At 35.0% G+C, this 26,014-nt stretch overlaps 3 protein-coding genes across 3 annotated transcripts; 2 read left to right on the top strand and 1 right to left on the bottom strand.

Annotated features, from left to right (window-relative positions):
• Positions 1-10,442: 10,442 nt before the first annotated feature.
• LOC115993866 (1-aminocyclopropane-1-carboxylate oxidase homolog 4-like) lies at positions 10,443-15,524 on the top strand. The gene is made up of 2 exons (XM_031117847.1): positions 10,443-11,400; positions 15,108-15,524. The coding sequence occupies exons 1-2, from the start codon at positions 10,543-10,545 to the stop codon at positions 15,360-15,362; spliced, it is 1,113 nt and encodes a 370-aa protein (XP_030973707.1). The 5' UTR covers positions 10,443-10,542; the 3' UTR covers positions 15,363-15,524.
• A 4,213-nt stretch (positions 15,525-19,737) lies between these two features.
• LOC115950422 lies at positions 19,738-20,388 on the bottom strand. The gene has a single exon (XM_031067621.1). It carries the CDS (start codon positions 20,386-20,388, stop codon positions 19,738-19,740), a length of 651 nt encoding a protein of 216 aa, XP_030923481.1.
• A 3,530-nt stretch (positions 20,389-23,918) lies between these two features.
• Positions 23,919-25,747, top strand: LOC115950421 (zinc finger BED domain-containing protein RICESLEEPER 2-like). Its single transcript, XM_031067620.1, has 3 exons — positions 23,919-25,197; positions 25,390-25,681; positions 25,729-25,747. The coding sequence occupies exons 1-3, from the start codon at positions 23,919-23,921 to the stop codon at positions 25,745-25,747; spliced, it is 1,590 nt and encodes a 529-aa protein (XP_030923480.1).
• The last annotated feature ends 267 nt before the right edge of the window (positions 25,748-26,014 follow it).

Genomic DNA, 26,014 nt, shown 5'->3' with positions numbered 1-26,014 from the left:
CTCTTCACATTATACCCACCTATCCTGAGGGTGACCACCATCGCATCATCATGCGGCTGCAAGGTTCCAACCTTATCCTCATCCGAAAAGCTCAAAGCCGGCCGGACTTTCATTTTACTCCTCTTCGGATCAGGGGATGAGCCCTCTGCAGACGGACGAGCTATAGACATTACCCTAGATGGCTGAGAACCAGTCCTTTCCAGAGCAGCAAGAATGACATTAATTGTACCTAGAGGTGGTCTTGTAGAAGTATCTCTCTGAGGCCCCAACCCTGCCTAACCACCCTGTATGTTGGGTTGATGCAGGAATTGCTTCAGCTTTCCTGCCTTAACTAATTGCTCCATATGGCTCCACAAAGTCCTACAATCCTCTGTAGTGTGCCCTCGTTCCTAATTGTACTAGCAATGAAGACTCTAGTTGCACTTCGTAAGGTCTCCTCCCACTTAGTTGGCTACTTAAAGTATAGCTCATTCTTAATTTTTTCTAAAACCTGATGCATGGGTTCTAGGAATACAGTACTCACCATATGGGTGGTAGCCGAGCCAAGGTGCCCGGCAAAATCTCTCCGAGGTCGATTGCTATTGTACCTATCCGACCTGAAATCCCTCCGCTCTTGGGGGATCACCTTAGCCTTTCCCTTTCCTTACTATTGATCCTCTTCGACCCATTTGTACTCGCTGATACAATCCATGAGCTAACGCATGCTTCCAACAGGCCTTCTTGTTAAAGATTTTCTCAAATCATGCTCGGCGGGCAGGCCGACCTTAAAGTCCTTATGGCCACATCGTCGAAATTCCCATCAATCTCATTGAACATCTCTTAGTACCTGTCAAAATATGTTTTCAGGGTCTCTCCCTCCTGCATGGTCATGGACAACAAGGAGTTCAAAGGCCGAGAAACCCTGCTGCAAGTAACAAAACCAACATCAAATGCCAAAGTAAGCTCCTTAAAGGAGTTGATAAAGCCTTCCTTCTGGCCGTCAAACCACCTCATCGCCACAGGCCCCAAACTGGATGGGAACACCTTGCACATCAAGGCCTCATTCTTGGAGTGTACAGTCATTCTCTGGTTAAAGTGGCCCACATGCTTCATGGGTCTGTTCTACCATTGTAAATGGTGAACGTTGGCTGCGTAAACCGGCGAGGAAGCTTTCCTCTTTCAATTCTATGTGCAAAAGGTGACTTGGAAATTTAGTTCAACGCCCTACATAGAGTTTCCTAGGCCTTTGCGAGACGGGCCCTTATTCTTGTGCTCGTAATGGTGACCCTCATCACATAAAAAAGACTCGCTAGGGGGAGTCCTTGACCTGGGCATGTAACTGCCATCTCTATCATCATCAGAAGAAAGGTCAGAATCTGAGGGAGTCCTTCTCTGTCGCTCGCAGCGTAGCCTCCTACGAAGACAGTCAATCTTCAACTACATGCTTCTGGTATTCTCCTCATGAGAGATGTAACTCCCGCCTTGAGACTGGCTCCTACTAGTATGCATGGTGTGCACACTAACCTCGCGGTCCCTCCTTCATTCAAGATTGAGAAATTGGTCTTGACGTTGAGAACCAACAGACTCCTCCCGGTTGGACCCCGAACCTACCATAGCTAGATATTGATCTCACTAAAACTCAAGCTTCCCATAGACAGAGCCAATTGTAGGGTCACGGTTTGGATCCTAAGCCCAAGAAGTAGTTGGATTAGGGTCCAAAGAGTCTGACACAATGAATTTGTAGAGAGTGAGCTTAAAAACTAGGATTCAATGAATCGAATAACGTGCACAGTGAATTAAAGATAGTAAGAAAGTAAAGAAAGACAAACTCTATGCAAAGAAAGCCTTCCTCAGCAAAATCCGAGAAAGGTAGTCCTTGAATATATTTCTTTTAGACTTGGATACAATTTTAGTTTTTGTTGCTACAGTGTTTTCTCTACAGATTTCTCAATCCCCCATCCCTGGAGGATCTCTCACATTATATATGTTCATTTCGCTGATCTTGACTCTCCATTTATTGATTATGCAGGCCACTACTTGAGTGCTTATCCCATCAGACGCCCTTCTCAGTCTTCTGTGAGTTGGGCAACCAAGACAACACTGTTCAGGAGTCTTTTCCACATAAATGTGGCCAGAGGGTTTGGTGAAATACAATAAATGTGGTGGCATAAATGTAGTGGCAGCTATTATCCCTCCAATCATGTTAGGGCTAACCCCCTCTCTGAAACTCTTCCTCTATAGTGTGGCCCCTCTCTGGTAATGTGCCCTTGACGTGGCTATGGCTTGCCTCTCCAGCTTTACCGTTCGAGTGTATGGGCTCCTCGGAACTGTATTGGCCTCCTTAGCCTTAGGTATGACACGTGGCATTATCACCTTATTAATTTCTGTATCCCACAATAATAATAATAATAATAATTTCACATCACTTCATTTGTATAAGTATGGAAAGTTGTAACACTTATAAGAAAACGATGCACCTACAATCTAAGCTTGTGCTTATTGTAATTTGGATAGATGTTTTTAAAGAGAAAGATTTTGATGTTAAATTTTAGCTTAAATAAATTGAATAAAATATGGAAAGGAATTTTTTTCTATTGATAAAATTTATTGATGGATTTGAAATAAGATAGTGTAAGATGCCATTTAAAATGGAGTGAAATGAAATTTATTGTATTTTTTATTTTTATTTATAAATTAAATTCAATAAGGATGTAGTGTAAAACTCATGTTTTACTGCTCCAATCTTAACACGCCACATCATCTTATCACATATTTAAGAATAAGTACAACCATGTCCAATTAATTCTAATACCCTTGTATAAATCCAACCAAATTGAGATATTATTAAGTGTGGTAGGATGTATTGAATTTTAAGTAAAATATTGATGTGGCAATCACTTATTAGATGGTGTAAAACTTGGGTTTTACAACTCATTCTTACCAAATTTTGGGCTCTTTTATTTATGCAAATGGCAAAACTTAGATACAGTACCTTAGGTATTGTTCCTTAGGTACCCCTTTTAAATTGTTGCCATCTGTCTAAAGAAACGATTCAACAAACAGCATTAATTTCTTTTTCTTTTTTCCCCTTCTCCTAGTGTGGGTCTTTTTCCCTTCACCTAGCCAGAAGCTTCAATTTAGAAGGAAACTTAGAAGTCATAGGCGTAGGTAGTCTGATGCAATGGGTGATGTTAAGAACTCACTAGACATAAGAGCCAATGAATCTTTGGTCTGTGAGGCTTTTGACAAACCACCCAACCAAAAAAGAAAGCCTCCAATGAGAGACCCACCTCCCAGTATTGATGTCGGTCAATAATTGTTTCTTTCAGTCACTACCGAGAGGTCCATAGCTAGCCACTATCGAACTCGACCCAACCGGTGGGAATCGATGCCAAGATCCACCACCTCATCTCGACACAAAGATCGTCGTTCCCCAACCTAGATAACTCTCATGCTCACCTCTCGCCAATAAGGGGCTGTTTGGATTTTATGTTTCCATAACTCATAACTCTGTTTCCATCACCCATAACTCAAAAATGGTGGGACCCATGGCTGAGAAGTCTGTTTGGTTTTTGTTTCCAGTTTTCATAACTCTATTTTCAATGTCATTTCCGTAATTAAAACTATATACTAGGTCCCACGGTCAGAATCCAGCCGCAACTTTTGACCCTTTTTTTTTTCTTTCTTCACTGGGCTTGGTGAGTTTGGTTTCTTCATCTTCTTTTTTTGATTGTATAAATAGATGTGAAAAGAATTATGAATATATATATATATATATATATAATTTGATAGTATAACAGAAATGGAACTCAAACTTCATTCTCATGATAAAAGAGAGTACTATATTACTGAGCTATATATATAACTCTTGGCTTTAGTTTGTGAAAAATATTATCCCGATATAACTCAAAAGAAAAAAAAAATAATGACACACTCTTTCTCCTAATTTTCTCAGAACTCATGTGACATATGTATAATTTAAATAAATAAAAAATGTTTTACATATCTTGATAAGGACAAAATTAACAAGACTAAAATTTGGCTACAACTCCACCAAATTAAAACGACTTCAATAAAAATATATTAAGTAGAGTTGCGACCAAACTTTATTTGAATAATAAATGAATAATGTGAGAAAAATTATTTCAAAAAACGTGTCACTATCGATTTTATATTAGTAAATTGATGTTTAAGTGAATGGCGTTTTGGTTTAATGGCTCTCATCCTTATTTGGTGGCTAATAATTGCCAATCCACCAACTAACAGATTATTGTTGTTATTATTGTAAAACAAATGAAGATAATTGTTTTTTCTACTGATGAAATTGATTGATGGATTTGAAATAAGTGTAAGATATTATTTCAAATCCATGAAATCGCAAATATTTGCATTTATGCCAAATATCTAAAGTTTCAATAATCTTTTGTTGTTCAATTTATAATAAGAAATCGTTATTTCTCAAAAAAAAAAAAAAATTGTTCATCAATTTCCTTAATTTAAAATCCTCAAATTCAAATATCATTTAGAAGGTTGTGTGTGTTATGTAATAAAAACACTTGCATCACTTGGTTTTTGTTGTATCATGTTTTTTGCACACACGTTAAAAAATTTTCATGGTTCTCACTAATTTTGTAATTTTTTATATAATTATCTTTTAACAGATAATCTCTAATGATAATTACGTAAGTGTGGAGCATCGTGTTTTGGCTAAGACATCTAAAGAGCCTCGTATATCAGTCGTGGCATTTTTCAATGTGGGAACTCAAGCTGATTCTGATTATTTTGGACCACTACCAAAATTATTGTCACCTGATAAACCAGCTCTTTACTGCAAATTCACAGTGCCAGAATTCAATGAAAGTTTTTTCAGCAAGGGATTGGAAAGCAAGTCTTTCATACAGAAAGTTAGACTGTGAAATAAGAATTTTTAGATGACTGGTAAAGTCCATATATATGATATATGTTGCATATTTATGTACATGTGTGAATGGGATGGAGCCACCCATTCCTTGCTCAAGAATGTACTTTGCTTGAGGCATAATAAATAAGGCAAACTCAAGTTCCCTGCTTAAAGCTAAATTGTTTTATATATAATTTATGCTAAATAAATTTTTAGCATATAATTTGTTTCATAATTTTTTGTTTTTTTTTTTTTTTTTTATCTTTTTTCTCAAACCAAATTTTCAACCTGAGTCGTTCCTCTTCAAAATAAGAAAACTACTAGGATCCACAATAACTATCCAATTAACTAGAAGCACCCAAAAATATAATGGGTTCCAAAATGGACCATTTACCCCCACTTCTTTATTTTCCCCTATTTTCTGCTTTAGAATCTCTAGATGGGCTTTTAGCTGAAAACTGCAACTCACTTTATGAAGAAAATTATTCATAGTTAGAAGATAAAAGAAATTTAAGAAATCATCAATTAGAAGTGGAGCAGCCAAATGTCAGTTTCATTTTGTCTAAGAAAAGTACCCATTGGGATATTGTCATATAAATTTAATTTTTTTCAACATTTTCACTTGCATTACAACTTTTTTTTTTTTTTTGAGGGGGACCTGCATTACAACTTCATCACACTAATGGAACAAAGGCATACGAAAAGCTCACTTAAAAATGAATATACAGCATTAAGGTCAAGAAATAACTGTCACACCTAGTGTAATTCTTGTAAAGTTACACCTCTCTCTCTCTCTCTCTCTCTCTCTCTCTCTCTCTCTCTCTCTCTCTCTCCTTATTTATTGCTTTCTAGTTTCCACTAGATAATATTTTATTCAACACAACCTAACAAAACAAATACCAAAAAAAAAAAAAAAATCTATTTTCTCTGATTTCACAACAACTACCAAAAACAAGAGTCAAATAAAAATAACTTTCAATTGTTCCTTTAAAAAAAATTAAAAAATAAAAAAAATAAAAAATAAAAACAAAACAAAACTTCAAATCTGAGCCTATCATACACTAAACAAGCAAACCTCCCTTTTTGTCACCAAGCAATTGAAATTTTGAAAGGTAGACCTTCTGTCTGGACTTGCTGCTTCACGCAGTCTAACCAAAAAAAAATCATATATCACACTTGATATAATAATTGTGTAGGTTTGTTAAAAATTTTAATTATGTAAATATATTTTTTTCTTTATATGTATCTATTAAAGCGTTGATATTGTAGAATGCAATTTTTAATAAAAAAAATTGATATTTTGTTTAGTGTATGATAGGCTCAGATTAGTTTTTTTTTTAAGGAGCAATTGGAAGTTTTTTTGGATGGAACTTTTCTTTTTGTTTTGTTTACTAGTGTTTGGCAGCCATGACCCACCGGGGTGGCCCCTGTGTTCAGACCCAATTTTTTCTTTGTTTTTTGTTTACACAAATATATATACTTCTATCTTCACCATTAAAAATAAATAAAAATAAAAATAACAAGTGACTTGTATTTGGTAGTAATTGTGAAATCAGAGAAAATGAGATTTTTTGGTTAAGTTGTGTTGAACAAAATATTATCTTTTGGAAAGCAATAAATAAGGAGAGAGAGAAAGAGAGAGAGAGAATGCTAGTGTAAATTAGATAATAAGGTAGAAGAAATAACATTTAATGATATTTTTTTAATCGTTAGTCCTTTTAGAAATTTACAGTTTAAAAAATGTGTAACTCTTCAAAAGTTACACCAGATGTAAGTTGAATTCATTGGTTATGTCTCAACTCACGTCCCATCCAAAGTTTTTTTTTTTCCTTTCTCTTTTCTTTTCTAAGGTCATCTTAAGAAAATTATTGTAGTGTTCGGTTGTGTAGGTAAGATATGTCTTTTACTTAGTCAAAAGAACAAATTTTGCAATGATGGTAACCTTAGCCACCACAATATTTTTTTTATTTTTTATTTATAAGCTTGATTGTTTTATGATGGGTGTTAAATCACTCTCACTTAGGTCTCACTTTCACCTAAATCTATCACCTACGAGACATTTATTAAGTACCAATAACAATAAATAATGTGAACAATTATGAATAATGTTGTGTACTTAGAATTATGGACATGCGTTTCTAATTAGCGCAAAATTACTCTTACTTAGATCCCACTTTAATATGAGCCCACCTAGAGATAGAGCCAGAATTTCAGCTTTGGGAAGGCCAAAGTATGGACTTTAAAAAAAATATATATATAACCTCAATTTTTATTTTTATTTTAAAAGGGGACTAAGATTTTAAAACCAAAATAATACATGAAAAAAAAAATAAATAAATAACATGATTTTAGTGTCTACAATGTATAGACGAAAAAACAAAATCTATTCATGATTGAAAGTTCCCGTTCAACAGTTATAATTTAAACATCATAAAGTCAGCACAAGTGTAATAACTCTATAAATAAGTTGATAGGTTGTTGATCTTCTCCTCGTTACCAACCATTTGTTACAATTCAAGGAAAATTTTGATAAATAAAAAACATATATTTTCTTTGGGTTTATTATCATCCCCATCAAAATTTTGAGGGAAAAGATCAATTGAAATGAAATTTGATGAAAAAAAGTCAACACACAAATGAAAATTAAAAAAACAAACAATTACCTTAAAACATAAATAAAAGAGTTGCATTTCTTGAATGTCATTAGCTTCTTATTTCTTGGTTTGTTCTTAATCTATCCTAATTAGAAAATTATATTTTGTTTACTAAAAATATTTTAGCTAACTGAAACTCTAAAAATCTTTTTTTTTAAAATAATTTTTTCTTTTTCTTTTTCTTTTTCTTTTTTCTTTTTATGGGAGAGGGGCCTCACATCATGAAATAGCGAATCATTTTATTTAATATTTTATGATCTATTTGGGCCAATTCAATTGTTGAGATTTATGTATGTTTTTAATTTTTAAGACCAAATTATAAATATTTATTTAAAACAATTTATTTTGAGATATTATATACAAAGATGAAATTGAGGATTGAAAGTGCAGTGCTTTCTGAGTTAGAGAGTGAAGTTACAAAAGGGCAACAGTAAACAACACGACTTTACACGACATCGTTTCTCACGTCGTCTATTTCTTAAATTTTAAATATTTGTGTTTACAGTACAGGGGTCAATGTGTCATGTTCTATTAGTGACAATTCACTAAAATATAATAAAATTCAAATTAAATTGAAGATTAGAACAAAATGAATTAAATTGTAGATACATAATATAATAATTAGAACAAAAGCAATTTGGCGGAGGTGCGTCACTTGCTCTTTTTAAAGAAATTCAAGTTCTGTGATAGGAAATTTTCATAAACCGGTGTGGCAAAATTTCTATTAGACTTGTTTCCTTGAGAATACAACAGCCCAACTAAATCGTTGTGCGGCTGAAGCTAATTCTAAACTAATATTTAAGCCCAAAGCTCAACAAAAAGGGGAAAAAAAAAATCTTTCTTTGTCCAACCATTCTCAAAATATGTATTGTCGTAAATCACTTCTTGCTTACATAGATATTGTTATGTATATAGACATATGTTTTTTTTTTTTTTTGAGAAATAATTACATGTATATAGACATATGTAAAGGAATGGTGCATATAGGTCTATATATAAGCTCATAGTAATTACTCAAAATTAATAAGCATTATCACCTTATTTATTTTCCTAAATATTATACTTATTATTGTAATGGTAGGAATATCTAGAATTAAAGATTGGAGTTATTTGCAATACAATAACTCTCCATTATTTTTTGGAACTCCTACACTTTTTCAATTAACAACAAAAAATCAATATAAATAAATAGCATAAGAATAAATATTTCATTTTATTTGTTAATTAACATTAAAATGCACCAATATGTTCTAATTGGTGTTTTGTTTCCTTAGTGTGGTTAGTTAAGTCATGTTTTTCATTCCTTTGTTTTCGTTTCACTCGACTGGCTCTGCTCCTTGTATATATAACTCGAGTTGAACTTTTCCCATTCATTCAATGAGAATTTTTATTTGATCAATGATAGGTCACAACAATTTTCACAACATATTTCATACTTGTTGAGTTAGTAGGTTATTTTCTATTCTCATATGGTTCCACCATTAAAACTATTTTATTAATCAAGAAAGGCTATAGACACAAAATTTTCACACCCATTGATATAGCATATTGTTACTGATAAATAAAAAAAATAATGTCAGTAGTGGGTTCAAATGAAAACCAGTAAAAGATAGCCTACTCAACTATTGTGAAATTTTGTGTATATGGCATTGCTCTTATTATCCATCATTAACAACTTGTCATCTTAGACAATTGTGAATTTTTTTTTTTAAAATCAATTTTGGTGTATCTTTAAACTTATTAATATTATTTATGTTATGACATGAGATGGAAAACAAATAAACATAGGGTGTTGCTCGGGCCCCTAACATAGCTACACTTCACAATCTACCACTGACAACACTTTTATTATATTTCAATAACAATAAATCATATCAAATAAAGATGTTAATGTTGTGTATAAAAAAATTAAAGAATGATTAAGGCTAGTCAAATAAATCATACAAATATATATAAATATATATATGTGGCAAGTTACCAGTGATTTTTATATTAAGCTGAGATCTAACATTACTTTTTTTTTTTACCAATAACTAATAATTAATCTATCACATTAATTAATGTCAATTATATCATATATGACACCAAGCAATTATTAAGTGCAATTAAGTTGGGCATTGTGATTGCGCCAAGTGACTACTTTCACTTATGAGTAAATTAATTTTGTATTATTTGTTAGGATAAATGTCCTCAAATTAAGGGATAATATTTAACATTTATTTAATTTAGATAAAACCTTATCATTTAAATTCTATTCAAACTGAAAGTCTATTATAAAAAAATTATAAACTTAAATCCCAAACAACTCATGCACGTTTTCTTTCTAAAAAAAGGAAAAAACTAACGCTTTGACTTCTACTTCAACTAGAAGTCTACTATCAATATTTTAAGAATAATTAATTAGTAAATTAATTTTATATTATTTGTTATAATATATTTCTTCAAATTAAACTTCAAGCTCTAAACAATTAGAACTTAATTAAAGCAATTGTTTTGATTAAAATTATTTACTTATTTTATAATTTATTAATACTATTTATTTAATAATTTTGTTTTAATTATTTTATAAAAATTAATTTATATATGAATCTTTATCCAATCGCACATCACGGCATCAAGAATAATAATAATAGTGTATATATATATATATATATATATATATATATATATAAAAGACATGTTCCGTGTGGACTAGTTAAATGTGAATGAGGTTTAACATGTGGTATTCTCTCAAAAAAAAAAAAAAAAAAAAAAAAAAGGTTTTAAGTGGTAGGTGAAGATTTGACTGGCAAGTTGTGATTTTTATATTAAGATCAGATCTTAAGTTCTAATTACTTCTCTACCAATACCTAACTAATAATCTACTACATTAATTAATGTCAAATATATCATATACCACCAAGCAATTATTAAGTGCACGTACTCCATAAAAATCTGCATCTGTAGCCTTGCTCAAACACTTCATTCAACCGCACAACCAGGATCACAAACACCTTCATCGAGCAAAACATGGCAGCTGCTGATCATGCTACTCCCACCTATGACCGTATGAAAGAGGTTAAGGACTTCGACGAATCCAGGATCGGTGTCAAAGGTCTCTCTGAATCTGGCATCACCTCTATACCCCGTATGTTCATTCACCCACCTGAGACTCTCTCTAATATCAAAAAACCCAACTCTCGAACATGCACCCAAAAAAGCATCCCAATCATAGACCTTTCCCACTTCAACTCCCCCACTAAAAGACACCAACTTGTGGAACAAATCAGAGATGCCACTTCCACATGGGGCTTCTTCCAAGTCATCAATCATGGGATACCCAAACCAGTCCTAGATGAAACCATAAACGCAATCAAAGCTTTCCACGACCAACCACATGAGGTCAAGTCTAAACTCTATAACCGTGACAACGACAAGCATGGGGTTATGTACTCGAGCAACTACGACTTGTACAGAGCCAAAGCTGCCAGCTGGCATGACTCTCTCACTGTTTGGATGGCCCCCGAGGCAACGCGTGCGAAGGAGGAGGATATTCCAGAGGTTTGTAGGAAAGAGATAGTTGCATGGGAATCGCATTCAACAAAGGTGGCTGAGGCTTTGTTGGAGTTACTGTCTGAAGGGTTGGGTGTGGAGGCTGAGAGGTTTAAGGATTTGGGGTTTTTGGAGGGTAAGTTGGCTGTGGGACACTGCTATCCGTATTGTCCACAGCCGGATCTGACGGTGGGGATCACATCTCACACAGATTCAGGGCTGACTGTGTTGTTGCAGAACCAGGTGGGAGGGTTGCAAGTCAAGCATGGCGATGAGTGGGTGGATGTGGAGCCCATCCCTGGAGCATTGATTGTCAACATTGGCGACCTCATTCAGGTATAAACTTTCTTCTTTTAAAAATAAAAAATAAAAATCAGTCAGTTCCTCTACACAATATTGACCATCCTGAAAAAAACCTTTAGAAGAAATTTGGTCGGCTTATTCTTCAGTCCTTCACCTTCATCTTCTTGCTCAGTTCCTGTAGTTTGTATTCTTCAGTTCTTTCTTATCTTTCTTTCTTCTTCTTCTTCTTCTCTCTCTCTCTCTCTCTCTCTCTCTCTGCTATTGTCGGGCCCTCCCCCACGTGAATGAAGTTATTATAGAGTTTGAAATTTCAATAAAGATGGTGGAGTACTACCATCTAGAGAATAAAGCGACGTAACAAGATATTCAGGCGCTGTTCGGGTGAAAAAAAATTGTCCACTCATCCTTCCTCATTTAATTATTATCAATCATCACTCAAATATCACCATTTATTATTTAAAATATATCAATTTCTTAAGGTGACATATTTAACACTATTTTTAACTTATGATAACTAAAAAAATTTTACTTTTTGTGAACCCAATGACTTGACACAGCCTTTTTTTTTTTTTTTTTTTTCTTTCTTCCTTCCTTCCTTCAACCCAATACCCAAACTCACTGAACCCCGAGCTTAAAGTTTCAGGGTTTTGAACTTTTCGCGCGCCTGGGGCTTCTCTAGTAACTGTCATAAGGGGTGGCCAATGAAGCAATATACAACCTTTATTATCAAATTGAAGCTGTTCTCCGTCAATATCTGGAAGAGGGTTCTTCCTATAGTTGAAGCGTACATAGCCAAACACCGGTGAGTCAAAATTATGTTTGGTATTCTCTGTAAAAGACTACAAAATTTAGTAGTACCTAGTAGGCGTATTGCTATGCCGAGCTCAATTTCCCATCTGGGTTTTCCTCAAATTCCCTTATTTGTTGTCATTATTTCTCATCAGGTCTCATAGATGATAAAAAAAAAAAATTCCCTTATTTGTTGTCGATTATTTCTCATCAGGTCTCATAGATGATAAAAAAAAAAAAAAAACCGAACCCGGAGCTTCTTATTATTATTATTTTTTTTCCTTCAACCCCCAATACCCAAACTCACCGAACCTAAATTGCTCTCAAGCACTGTTCATCGCCTCCCTCTTCATCCATTCACCGAACCCAGATTGCTCTCATCACCTCCTCCCTCCTTAGTCTTCGGTACTATGCTTCGCCCTCCTTTATTTTGTTATTGTGGCTCTATAAATTTCTCCGGTTTGAGTTAGTTTGAGCTAGGAATTTTGTGGGTATATCGGTGATGAGTTGTGCAAATGTTGATAGTAGAGTACTACTGGATAGTAAATTAGAGAATAAAGCGACGTAAGAGCATCCACAGTAGTGAAGCTAAAAATTTAGCTATTTGGCACCACAAAAAATTACTTTATTTATTTTACCTACACACATGCTGTGGATCTATTTTAGCTTTCAATACAATAAAATAATATAAACATCACAATAAAATAATATATTCACTATAATAAAATAATATATCCCACTACCCAAAAAACATCCACAGCACCAACCACAACCACCTCTACCATTAGCCACACCCACAACCACCACCACCACCACCAGTAGTCCATAGCAAGAAAGAAAGAAAAAAACACCAACCCAAATCTCCAATCCTTTTCCTCAACCCAGACCAAACAAAATCACCAATCACAAACAAAATAAAAAATCACCAATCACAAAGCTAAGCTTCGGTGAGGAGGACAGTATCGGCGTGGGTCTGAACAATGGAAGAGAAGTGGGTCTGATCAGCGGTTTGGGACGGCTAGTGGGTCGGTGACGTCGAGCTTCAATGGCGGCAATGTTGAGGATGAGTCGGGTTAACAGCGGTGAAAGAGTGAGCTTGAGAGAGTGACGTTGAGAGAGTGAGCTTGCGGAGAGAGTTTTAAGAGAGAGCTTCAGATAGATGAGAGTGACTAAAGAGAGAGGCACGATGAGAACAAAAGAATTATTTTAATCCTGGGTTGAATAAATTTTTGTTTTTTTTAGCTCCAAGCTACAGTGCACAGTCATAGATAGATGTGCACTGTAGCAATGAAGCTAAAAAATATAGATATAGCTCCACTGCTGTATGGGTGTTTTTTGTGTTTTGGTGGAACTAAAATAGCTATATAGGTATTTAGCTCCACTGCTGCAAATGCTCTAAGTTATTTATTCTTTCTATGGGACTTTGGGCCTCATGTAAAAAGCTTTAAAACCTAAATTTTAAATTATATGTTATATTATTTACTGAATTATTGTGATATTTGCGTCAATGTGCAAATTTTTTTGTCTATTTTAGTATAAGAATGTGTTATTTTTATTTTATATAATCATTTTTTAAAACATCTAATATCAAATTATTTATTTTAAATACATTTTTTTAAATATTAATTTTTTTAATCAATTTTTTATTATTCTCCCAATTCATATATCTTTTTTTCTTATTTTTTTATTATTTCTTTATCAATTTACATAGCGATAGTAACAATGTAGTTTTTTTTTAACACAATTTTGGCTAATCTGTTGTAGGTGAATTTTGGGGTTAAATGTACAAAAATAACTTTTTATACTATTTTGCATTAACCTATGTGAGTCCTCTTAGTATGTTTACTATTGATTTATTGTCTAATAGTCTCTTGAGTGGGGCATGTGTGGGAGTATGGCAGTAATTATTAAAGAAAAAAATTAGACTATTAAAGTCATTGGGGGTGAGGTAGCGTATTTACAACTTTTACAAATTGAATTGTTGATAGAGTAACACTAGTTACACACAAAAAAAAATTAAGTATTAAGAAAAATTCATAATAATATGTATACAATACAAAAATAATGCTTAGTTATGTATATTGAAGATATTTAACTTATAGCATTGGTAATGAAACTATCAGGTAATGAATTCAAAATATGAAAACTCGAATAATGAAATTATAAAATTTTATGTATTTGTATGCATATTTTGTAAGTCGATATATTCAAGTTTTTTTTGTTTATTAAATTTTGTAGGATTTAAGTTTCTTATAGTGACCATCCTAAAAAAATTTCTTGGAGCCGCCACTACGCATTAAAAATTGTTATTGGGACCTAATAAAATAGTGTAAGTAGTATCACAATAAATCACATCACAAGATGTATTGTAAGTTATAGAAAGAAATGTGGATATTTTTAAATAATTAATGTGTTTTAAATCCTAATTATTTTAATAAAAGAGAGGATATTATTCTATTGAGTTACACGGCTCTTCAAAAACATTAAAAAAAAATTAATAAATAATTACAAAAACTTTTTAATGTTTTTTTATTTAATTTCTCACAAATAATGAGGTAACACATGTATATTTTTTAAAAATTAACATAATTATTATATTAAGTAAATGTTTTGAGAAATTAAAATTGTTTCTAACAAACTGTCACTATCGATTATATGTTAGTAAATTGATGTTCAAAAGCTTTGGCTTATTTGTGCTCTCCACCTTTGGTAGCCAACTGTCATTGTCATTTCTTCCAGTTATGTTCAATTTATAATGAGAAATTTTTCTTCAACTCCCTTAATTTAAAATCCTCAACTTCAAACGTCATTTGTAAGGTTTTGTGTATGTTATGCATTAAAAACACTTGCATCACCTGATTTTTGCCATTTCATGTTCTCAACATGGATGTTAAAAATATTTGTCATCTTTCTCTTTAATTTTGTAATTTTTTGTTTATATTTTCTAACAGATAATCTCTAACGATAATTACATAAGCGTGGAGCATCGTGTTTTGGCTAAGGCATCTAAAGAGCCTCGTATCTCAGTCCTAACATCTTTCAACGTGGGCACTATAGCTGATTCTGATTACTTCAGACCACTGCCAGAATTATTATCACCTAATAAACCAGCTCTTTACCGCAAATTCACGGTGCCGGAATTTCATGAAAATTTTTACAGCAAGGGTTTGGATAGCAAATCTTTCATACAGAAAGTTAGACTGTGAAATGAGAATACTAAGAGGACTAATAAAGTCTATATGATATATGTTGCGTATTTATGTTCCTATGTGAATTGAATGGAGTGACCTATTCCCTGCTATCAAATGCACTTTGCTTGAGGCATAATAAATGAGGGAAACTCATGTACTTTGCTTAAAGCTAAACTATTTTCTCATGATGAAAATAATTCATGCAAAATAAGCTTTTAGTAAAAATATTATTTTAGTCCCTACATTTTTGCCCCAATTAATTTGGTTCTTGTTATTTTCAACTTGCAATTGATTTAGTCTCTACCGTTAACTCACTAATGGTAAAAGAGTTTGGGTTACAAGATTAGCAATGTATTGTCACTATAATTTTATATTAGTAAACTAATGTTTAAGTCAATGGCGTTTTGGCTTAATTGCTGTCAATCTGTCATCCTTTGGTGGCTAATGATTGTGAATCAATCACCTAACAAAATAATAATAATAAGGTTAAAATGCAAAACTGATCCTCTAAATTTCACATTTTATCATTTCAGTCCTCTAAGTTTTAAGTTTTGTTAATTCAATATTCCGTTAATCTTCTGTTAAGTGCTAACATTTACTAACTAATTTTTTTTTAATTTCTTAATTTTAAAAAAAAAAAAACTGAAAAATGTTAATTAAAAAAAAAAAAGTCCTCACTTGAAACATAGAGATATATAGTTATATACTATTACTAAAAGAACGATAAAGAGATATATACTATCACTTTTATTCTTTTAAATTAAATAAGTGATTTTTTTTTTTTTGGTCTTCTTGCCAAGCCAAAAGTGTCCGTGCTCACCTCTGTGCCACTTCACTTGTTTTGATTTTTGAGTTTGCATATCAAATCCCACTCTATCAAGTTCTAACAAAACCCATCTTGGTGCATCGGTAAGCCAGAGTGAATGCTGACTAACCTTATGTTTGAAATTAGGACTCTTTGTTTTCACCTGTAAAGAAAACAAGAAAGTCATATATTTCACAAAAAAATCAATCGGATAACACAATCACATGAAGAGAGGGGTCCACACTGATCCACTGCGCTTACTATCACGGTTATCCCACCATTGTTTTAGATCATCAAGAAGCTCTCTCCAAGAATTAATTTTATCCTCTCTCTCTCTCTCTCTCTCTCTCTCTCTCTCTCTCTCTCTCTCTCTCTCTCTCTCTCTCTCTCTCTCTCTCTCTCTCTCTCTCTCTCTCTCTCTCTCTCTCTCTCTCTCTCTCTCTCTCAAATTTTCAATTAATCAAGTTAGGATATCGGTGGGCATGGGGATAGTTTTTGACCTTTAGTGGGTAGGGAAATGACGTTGTTCCTAAGCGTTAGTTTATTTTTCTTTTCTTTTCTTTTCTTTTTTTTGTAATTAACATTTTTCATTTTTTAAAATTAAGAAATTAAAATAATAAATAAATAAATAAATAACTCCAAAACAGCATTGTTTTGATTAGTAAACAGTAGCACTTAATAGAAGACTAACAAAGGACTAAATTGACAAAACTTAAAACTTAGAGGACTGAAATGAAAAAAAAACTGAAACTTAGAAAACTGAAATGACAAAAGGTAAAACTTAAAGGCTTAGTTTTTCATTTTAGCTTAATAATAATTATTATTATTATTATTATTATTATTATTATAAAACTAATGAATGAAGAACATAAAACCGAAGTCACCTTGAAGTTCATTTTCTTTTAAGCAAATCCGTGGGAGGGAAGGTTGGCAATCTCTACACGTCCAATGTAACATGGAGGGAGATAAACACTAACACCTTTTGAAGTTTCCTCTATATAACGTGGGTGTATATAAAATTGAGAATTGAACTTGGACTTGGATTTGAAAACTTCCTATACCTCCAAAATTGAGAATTTTTATTTGAAAATATGCTCAAAACAGATTACCAAAAAAGGCCACAATTTTCAAACATACAAACCCAGATGCCTAATCATGTCTTCGTTATGGTAACAAAGAAACAGCCCCACGTGCTCTAAGAGACTGCACTTTCACTAGAGCCTTTTAGTTAACTTTAGGTCAAAACAATCTTCCTCAAAAACTTTTTCCTATCCCCAATTCAGGCATGGAGCAAAACAAACTTAGGAAAAATTATCCTATCCATCACATCCCTTGGAGAATTTTCTTTGCTTTCAATATCTAGGGTTTGTGGCTTAATCTAACAGTATGATAGCTGAACTATGGGCAATTAGACATGATATTAAGATATTATGGGATAGGGGATACTATAATGTTTAGCTCCAATCATATTCAAAATTGGCTATAGAATGGATAACTTCACAAGTTAAAAAAATTCCTTATGAATTTACTAATTTGGTTATGGATTGCAGGTCATTATTGGCCCGAGATTAGGAAGTGCACTCTAGTCACATATGAAGAGAGGCTAATGGTTATGTTGATCTTTTGACAAGAAGAGGAGTTTCCAACACAGGCAAATCTACTATAAATACATGTCCAACATTCCTATTTCAATGCTTCTTTTGGGACTCCATGGATTTCAAGACTAACAGATTTGCTTCTTTTGAAGAAATATTTGTGGAAATTTCCTGTACTTCATATTTGACAAGAACCATCTAGCTTTTTTTGTTTTTGTTTTTGTTTTGTTGGCTGTTGTGGAACTAGATAGGGGTCTGTTAGTTTGTTGGTCTGTTTATTTTGTTTTGTCTAGTGTCTCTTGGCTCTCCTTTTAGTTCCTATTTCTACAAATTCTTTTGTTTTAGTAATGATTTTTTTTCTTGAACAAAAAAAAGAGGGTCTCCAATGTGGGCTCATCAACTCCATGTCACGTGACAGAAATGGGTAATACCATGTGTACCAGAAATCTCCTAGGATCGTTCCTCATTTTGCAATCCTTCTTGTGTAATCAGCTTTCTGAAGCAATGATTGAAGAGGGAGTTGGGTTAGGACCACAACAGTGTGAGCCTAGAAGTAATGTGGGAGCTTCCATGTGGCATGTACTACTGTCAAGATGGCCTTCTCTAATGGTAAATAGCAAACTTCTGTCTCATGTAGTGATTTGCTCACATCATAAACTGGTATCTGCACCCCATCATCAACCCATATCAGTACCAGACTCACCGCATGTGAGGCTACAGCAATATAAGTAAATAAAACCTCCTCCTCCTCGAGCTTGGACATAATAGGTGGCTGAGAAAGATATTCCTTCAACCGCTGGAAGGCCGAGGAACATTCCCCTGTCCATTCAAATCCTTTCCACTTATGCAACAACTGGAAAAAGGGCCTACACCTATCTGCTAATCGAGAAATGAATCGGTTCAAAGCAGCAGTCATTCCTATCAACTTCTGGACCTCTTTGGGATTCTGAGGAGGCTGTAGGTTGTTAATTGCTCTAATCTGATTAAGGTCAACTTCAATTCCAAAGTGGGTAACCATATAACCCAGAAACTTGCCAAAGCCTACACCAAAAGAACACTTAGCGGCATTAAGGCGCAATTTATGTTTCCTCAGTGTCTCGAAAATATTCCCAAGGTCATCTATATGCTCGGACTCTGTTTTACTCTTTACCACCCTATCATCCATATACACCTCAATATTTTTGCCTAACTAAGGCTCAAACATCCTGGTCATCATCCTCTAGTAGGTAGACCCTGTATTTTTCAATCCAAAAAGCATTACTTTGTAGTGGTAATTCCCAATGAGTGTATGAAAAGCAGTTTTTTCCAGATTGTCTTGAGTTAACAATATCTGATGATAGCCCTGAAAGGCGTCCAAAAAGCTCATCCAAGGATGGCCTATAGTTGCGTCCACCAATTAATCTATCTGAGGTAGGGGGAAAAGGTCTTTTGGGCAAGTTTTATTTAAATCTGTAAAGTCTACAAATACTCGTCACTTCCCAATTTTCTTTTTCACCACTACTGTGTTGGCCAGCCACTTGGGGTAAAACACCTCTTTTATGGCCCCGGCCCGCTTAAGCTTCAGTATTCCCCCCCTGGTGGCATCAGAATGTTCCCTAAATGAGTGTCGAGGTGGTTGCTTCTTGGAGATGGTAGATGGATTGACGTTTAAACGATAACAAATGAAATTTGGATCCACCCTAGGGGCTTCGTAAGCACTCCACACAAATATATCAATATTTTTTCTAATAAAATCTACCAGCTCTTGCCTCTCCTAAGGAGGCAGCTAAACTCCGACCTGAAAGAACTTCTCCTCATCGTCACCAATAACAACTTTTTCCAGTTGCTCACACTTTGCCCCTTCTACCACTACCTCTGTGGACAACACTAGCACCATTGATTGCTATAAATCCCGTCTAGCAAAGGCCGAGAACTCACTACCAGTCTGATGTCTAATTGCGGCCACCAAGCACTGCCTGGCCATAGACTGACTCCCCACCGACTCCTCAACCTACTCCCTAGACAGATACTTCACCTTCAAATGTATGGTGGAGGAAACGACCCCCATGGCATAGAGCCAGGGCCTTGCCACAATAGCAGTATAAGGGGAGTAGGCATCTACCACGATGAAGTTCACCTCCACGACCTCTGTCCCTGCCTGAACGGGTAGTCGGATTTGGCCTTTCAGAAAGACAATCTTCCTGTCAAACCCTATTAAAGGGGAATCGTAGCAGGTTAGATCCTCGGACCTCAACTTCAGCCCCTTAAATAGGTCAGGGTACATGATCTCTGCATCACTGCCTTGATCTACCAACACTCTCTTCACATTATATCTACCTATCCTAAGGGTGACCACCATCGCATCATCATACGGCTGCAAGGTTCCAACCTTATCCTCATTCGAAAAGCTCAAAGCCAGCCGGACTTTCATTCTACTCCTCTTCGGATCAGGGGATAAGCCCTCTGCAGACGGACGAGCTATAGACATCACCCTAGATGGCTGAGAACCAGTCATTTGCGGAGTAGCAAGAATGACACTAATTGTACCTAGAGGTAGTCTTGTAGAAGTATCTCTCTGAGGCCCCAACCCTGCTAGACCACCTTGTCTGTTGGGTTGATACAGGAATTGCTTCAGCTTTCCTGCCTTAACTAATTGCTCCATATGACTCCACAAAGTCCTGCAATCCTCTGTAGTGTGCCCTCGTTCCTGGTTGTACTAGCAATGAAGACTCTAGTTGCACTTCGTGAGGTCTCCTCCCACTTAGTTGGCTACTTAAAGTATGGCTCATTCTTAATTTTTTCTAAAACCTGATGCACGGGTTCTCCGAATATAGTACTCACCATATGGGTGGTAGCCAAGCCAGGGTGCCCAGCAAAATCTCTCCGAGGTCGACTGCTATTGTACCTATCCAACCTGAAATCCCTCCGCTCTTGTGGGATCACCTTAGCCTTTTCCTTTCCTTACTGCTGATCCTCTTTGATCCGTTTGGACTCGCTGATACAATCCATGAGCTAACGCACTCTCCCAACAGGCTTTCTTGTTAAAGATTTTCTCAAATCATGCTCGGCGGGCAGGCCGACCTAAAAGTCCTTATGGCCACATCGTCGAAATTCCCATCAATCTCATTGAACATCTCTTAGTACCTGTCAGAATATGTTTTCAAGGTCTCTCCCTCCTACATGGTCATGGACAACAAGGAGTCCAAAGGCCGAGAAACCCTGCTGCAAGTAACAAAACCAACATCAAACGCCAAAGTAAGCTCCTTAAAGGAGTTGATAGAGCCTTCCTTCTGGCCGTCAAACCACCTCATCGCCACAAGCCCCAAACTGGATGGGAACACCTTGCACATCAAGGCCTCATTCTTGAAGTGTATAGTCATTCTCTAGTTAAAGTAGCTCACATGCTCCACAGGTCTGTTCTACCTAAGGGTGTCCAAGGACCCGCATCAACCGACCTGCTCGCCCAAAACCGCTCGAACCGAAGGTCCACGGGCGGCTCCGAATCCACTCCACGGTCGGTCACAAATTGGCATTTAAAAAATCCATATAGTTCGGATCGGACCCGGGTTTCAAAATATTTCACCCGGAAAATCCGAACCGATCGAATTATTTATAATAAAAAAAAAAAAGTAGATTTGACATGTGGCCAGACAGCCCATCCCAGCAAATCAGCAATGCCAGCCCCAGATTTCCCTCACACGTTCCCAACATAAATATCAGCCGTTCATCTCAAATTAAAATTTAAAATGAAGGGTGTTGATGAGAGTAAAATTGACTCAACTGGGCATGAAATCACCGATCACCACAGTGGCACAATAACCCATTTTTAATCAACGATTAGAATACAAGATGGAGAGCCAATCTAACGGTGAGAAATAAAGGGGAAAGATCTGATATCTCAAAGACTCAAACGGATTCAAGCCACTACTCTTCAGTCTTCACTCTTCTTCAGTTTTCACTTCAGAGCCAGAGGTCAGGTCATGGACATGGCTTCCCATTCACGCCTTCTCCTTCCCTTTTCACTCTTCCTCACCTCTTCAGTCTTCACTTCTTCAGTCTCACACTCTTAGTTCTTTACCTGCTCTCTCAAACTCTCACAATCTCACACTCTATAAAGTCTAAACCGTTTCCCCAAATCCAAACTACTGCTTCTCCAAATCCAAATTCTAAAGAACAAACCCTAGTCGCCTCCAATGCCGTTACCCAGTCCCCTCTCCGCCTCCAACGCCTAGCGCCACCGCCGCTATCCACTCCTCTCTCCATAGCTACCGCCGGAGTCCTCACCCCGTGTACTCTTCACGGAGTCAGTAAGGTAATTTTTCTTTGTTTCTCATCTTTCTTTTTTGTTAGTCTCGTTGGTTTCATTTGTGATGGAAATCAAATGTTAAAATCAAATAATCCTATGAAACCCTATGTTAAAATCAAATAATCAAATAATCAAATGTTAAAATCAGATTCATACTATGAAACCCTAACTAAAAATAACTTAGAAACCCTAACTATTTTACTTTTGTTCTTTGTTCATACTATGAAACCCTAACTAAAAATAACTTAGAAACCCTAACTATTTTACTTTTGTTCTTTGTTCTTTTCTTAAATCAATTTTGATCTTGTTTTAGTTTTATACAGGATTGAAAGCTGACTCCAGTCTCCAAGTATCATTATCTGCTCTGAAGTTTGAAACCCATACACCCACGGTTTTCTTCAAGGTAGTTTTTGCTTTCCTTTGTATTTAAAATTTAGAGATCCTAACTATTTTACTTCTGTTCTTTGTTCTTTTCTTTAATCAATTTTGATCCTGTTTTAATTTTATTCAGGATTGAAAGCTGAATCCAAGTATCATTATCTGCCCTCAAGTTTGAAACCCATACACCCACGGTTTTCTTCAAGGTATGGTTTTTGCTTTCCTTTGTATTTAGTAAAAAAAAAAAAAAAGAATGTAGTGATTGTGGTGGTTGTTTGATATTTCTTTTTACAAAAGGGGCAGAGTAATTTAAATGATAAATAGAATGTTGAAAGGGAAACTATTGAATGTAATTCATGAGGGTTGTTTTTAAAGTTTTAGAACATTTACCTTGCTTTGTATGAGAAGATTGTTATGATGTGATTAGTTGATTGTGGTGGTTGTTTGATATTTCTTTTTACAAAAGGGGCAGAGTAATTTAAATGATAAATAGAATGTTGAAAGGGAAACTATTGAATGTAATTCATGAGGGTTGTTTTTAAAGTTTTAGAACATTTACCTTGCTTTGTATGAGAAGATTGTTATGATGTGATTAGTTGATTGTGGTGGTTGTTTGATATTTCTTTTTACAAAAGGGGCAGAGTAATTTAAATGATAAATAGAATGTTGAAAGGGAAACTATTGAATGTAATTCATGAGAGTTGTTTTTAAAGTTTTAGAACATTTACCTTGCTTTGTATGAGAAGATTGTTATGATGTGATTAGTTGATTGTGGTGGTTTGATATTTCTTTTTACAAAAGGGGCAGCGTAATTTAAATGATAAATAGAATGTTGAAAGGGAAACTATTGAATGTAATTCATGTGAGTTGTTTTTAAAGTTGTATAACATTTATCTTGCTTTGTATGAGAAGATTGTTATGATGTGATTAATAGAATGTTGAAAGGGAAACTTTTGAATTTAATTCATGAGAGTTTGTTAATGTGGCTTGCAGATGCTTTTGATTTTGCTTTTATTAGTTTGTAGCTTTGTATGTTCTGTACTGCCCAAATTAGACAAGGTTTATTTAACATTTTGGTTATAGCATCTTATGGAAGTTTTAGTTTACCTTGCTTTGTTTTTAAAGTTTTAGAATATTTACCTTGCTTTGTATGAGAAGATTGTTATGATGTGATTAGTATGATCATGCAATTTGTAGGTCATGATGTGATTATGTTTTTTAAAATGTGTGGTTCCAGGATACTGGTTTTCCTTTTTGGTGTGTGTGGTTATTATTTATTATTATTATTAATATTAAAGCTATTAATTATACTTGTTACTCTAGTTTGCTAATATGTATCTTTGTTTTTTTAGGTCATGGAAACCAACACTAATGAACCCTCTATCCAAACACCAGCTGCTACAGAAGATGATGGTGTTATTCCCACCCAAGTTGAAGATTCTGCTGCTACCCAAGCTTAAGCAGCTGCTGCTTTTGAGTTGCCCCAAGTTCCACCATGCCAAGTGAGTATGACAGCTCCTGTTAGTGGTGGTTGTAGTGGTAGGAAAAAGTCTGTTGTTTGGGGTCACTTTGAAAAAGTAAAGATAGGTGAGGGTGATACTAGTAAAACTAAGGCTATCTGTAATTATTGTCAAAAATCTTATAATGCTGATAGTAAGAGTTGTGGTACTAGTAATTTGTTAGCTCATGTGCCAATATGTCCCAAGAACCCTAATAGAGAAGATGTAGTTAGAGAGCAGAAAACATTAGCTTTTGTACCCAAAAAGGATGGAGAAGACGGATTCCACCTTGTGTCAACATCCTTTTCTGTTAAGGCTTCTAGAAAGGCATTGGCCAAAATGGTAATAATTGATGAGTTGCCTTTTAGGTATGTTGAGGGGTATGGGTTTAAGAAATTTGTAAGTACCTTACAACCTAAGCTTAGATTAAAGGATATCTCATCTCGTCAAACTGTGGCTAGGGATGTGATTGGCATTTATAATAGTGAGAGAAAAAAGCTAAGGAAATCCTTGAAGGGTTGTATGGTGTGTCTCACTACGGACACATGGACTTCTATTCAAAATTTAAATTATATGTGTCTGACTTGTCACTTTATTGATGATGCTTGGAAATTGCATAAGAGAATTCTAAATTTTTGTCAAGTTAAAGACCACAAGGGGGAGACTATAGGTAGAAAGATTGAGATGTCGTTGCGTGAGTGGGGTATTGATGGGCTATTCACCTTGACGATGGATAATGCTAGTTCAAATTTAACAACAATTAAATTTTTGCAAAGGGTGACTAAAGATTGGAATGGGGCAGTTTTAGGAAATGAGTATATGCACATGAGGTGTTGTGCCCATATCCTAAATCTCATTGTGGGGGAGGGTTTAAAAGAGATAGATGCATCTGTTGCTAAGGTGCGTGAAGCTGTGAGGTATGTGAAGTCCTCACCCAATAGAAGTCAAACTTTTAGGAGTTTTATGGAGAGGTTAGGTATGGAGTCCAAGAGTCTTCTCAGTCTAGATGTACCTACTAGGTGGAACTCGACCTATATCATGTTAGAAACTGCTGAAAATTTTGAGAAAGTGTTCCTCCGAATGGATTTTGAAGATGATGGTTATTCGTCGTACTTTAGGACCAAGGAAGATAGTGGTGGTTTGGGGTCTCCATGTATGACTGATTTCCAAAATTGTAGGGCATTTGTGACTTTCTTAAGGCTATTTTATAATGCAACAAAGAAATTTTCTGGTTCATTGTATGTTACTTCAAATGCCTTCTATGATGAGATTTTTGTTATTCAGGAGAGTATTTCCAATTTAGTTAAATCCCAAAATACTCTCTTGAAAAGCACAGCCACAAACATGCAAACTAAGTTTGAGAAGTATTGGGGGGAAGGGGAGAAAATTAATCCTCTTTTGTATGTGGCTGTGGTCTTTGATCCACAAAAAAAATTGAGGTTTTTGAAGTTTTCATTTTCTGAAATTTATGGGAATGCAGTTGCAGAAGTGATGGTTGATAAGGTGAAAGACCTTTTGTTTAAGTTGTATAATTTTTACACTTCTATTCATTCACCAAATGTGCAAGATCAAAGTGGGAGTGAGAGGACAGAATTAGAAACTGATGCTAGTGATCCATATGTGATGGTTCACTCGCGATATGAACGTTTTTTGCAAGTTGAGCAATCTGTAGGTTGTAGTAATGAGCTTGAGAGGTATTTGACTGAAAACTGTGATGGTAGAAAGGATGCAAATTTTGAGATATTGGAGTGGTGGAGGAACAATTGTAATAGGTACCAAGTGTTGTCTAAAGTAGTTAAGGATGTGCTGGCTGTGCCAGTTTCCACTGTTGCATCTGAGTTAGCATTTAGCACTGGAGGTCGAATTGTTGATCCATTTCGAAGTGCACTATCTCCTCTCATGGTTCAAAACCTTGTATGTTCACAAAATTGGCTTCAAGCCACAGTTCCAATTTCTCATCGCCAGTCAAGGGATGATGTTGAGGCATTGGAGGAGGAGTTACTTGACTTAGGTAATATGTTTAAATTCTGAAACTTAGTGTATTAATTTTATTGAATGTCTCATGTATTCAAGCAAAATTTAATCTATTTGTGTTTATTGTGTTT

Source organism: Quercus lobata, chromosome 6, assembly GCF_001633185.2.
Source record: "Quercus lobata isolate SW786 chromosome 6, ValleyOak3.0 Primary Assembly, whole genome shotgun sequence".
In the NCBI taxonomy this organism is placed as follows: Eukaryota; Viridiplantae; Streptophyta; class Magnoliopsida; order Fagales; family Fagaceae; genus Quercus; species Quercus lobata.
This window is presented reverse-complemented; position numbering and strand designations above follow the sequence as displayed.

Bases quoted from the DNA above. Each gene is read 5' to 3' on its own strand.
- LOC115993866 (XM_031117847.1), top strand. From the start codon at position 10,543: ATGGCAGCTGCTGATCATGCTACTCCCACCTATGACCGTATGAAAGAG. The intron at 11,401-15,107 runs GTATAAACTTTC...ATTTTCTAACAG, and splicing joins ACATTGGCGACCTCATTCAG to ATAATCTCTAACGATAATTA.
- LOC115950421 (XM_031067620.1), top strand. From the start codon at position 23,919: ATGACAGCTCCTGTTAGTGGTGGTTGTAGTGGTAGGAAAAAGTCTGTT. The intron at 25,198-25,389 runs GTATTTCCAATT...ATGGGAATGCAG, and splicing joins GATTTTTGTTATTCAGGAGA to TTGCAGAAGTGATGGTTGAT.
- LOC115950422 (XM_031067621.1), bottom strand. From the start codon at position 20,388: ATGGAGCAATTAGTTAAGGCAGGAAAGCTGAAGCAATTCCTGTATCAA.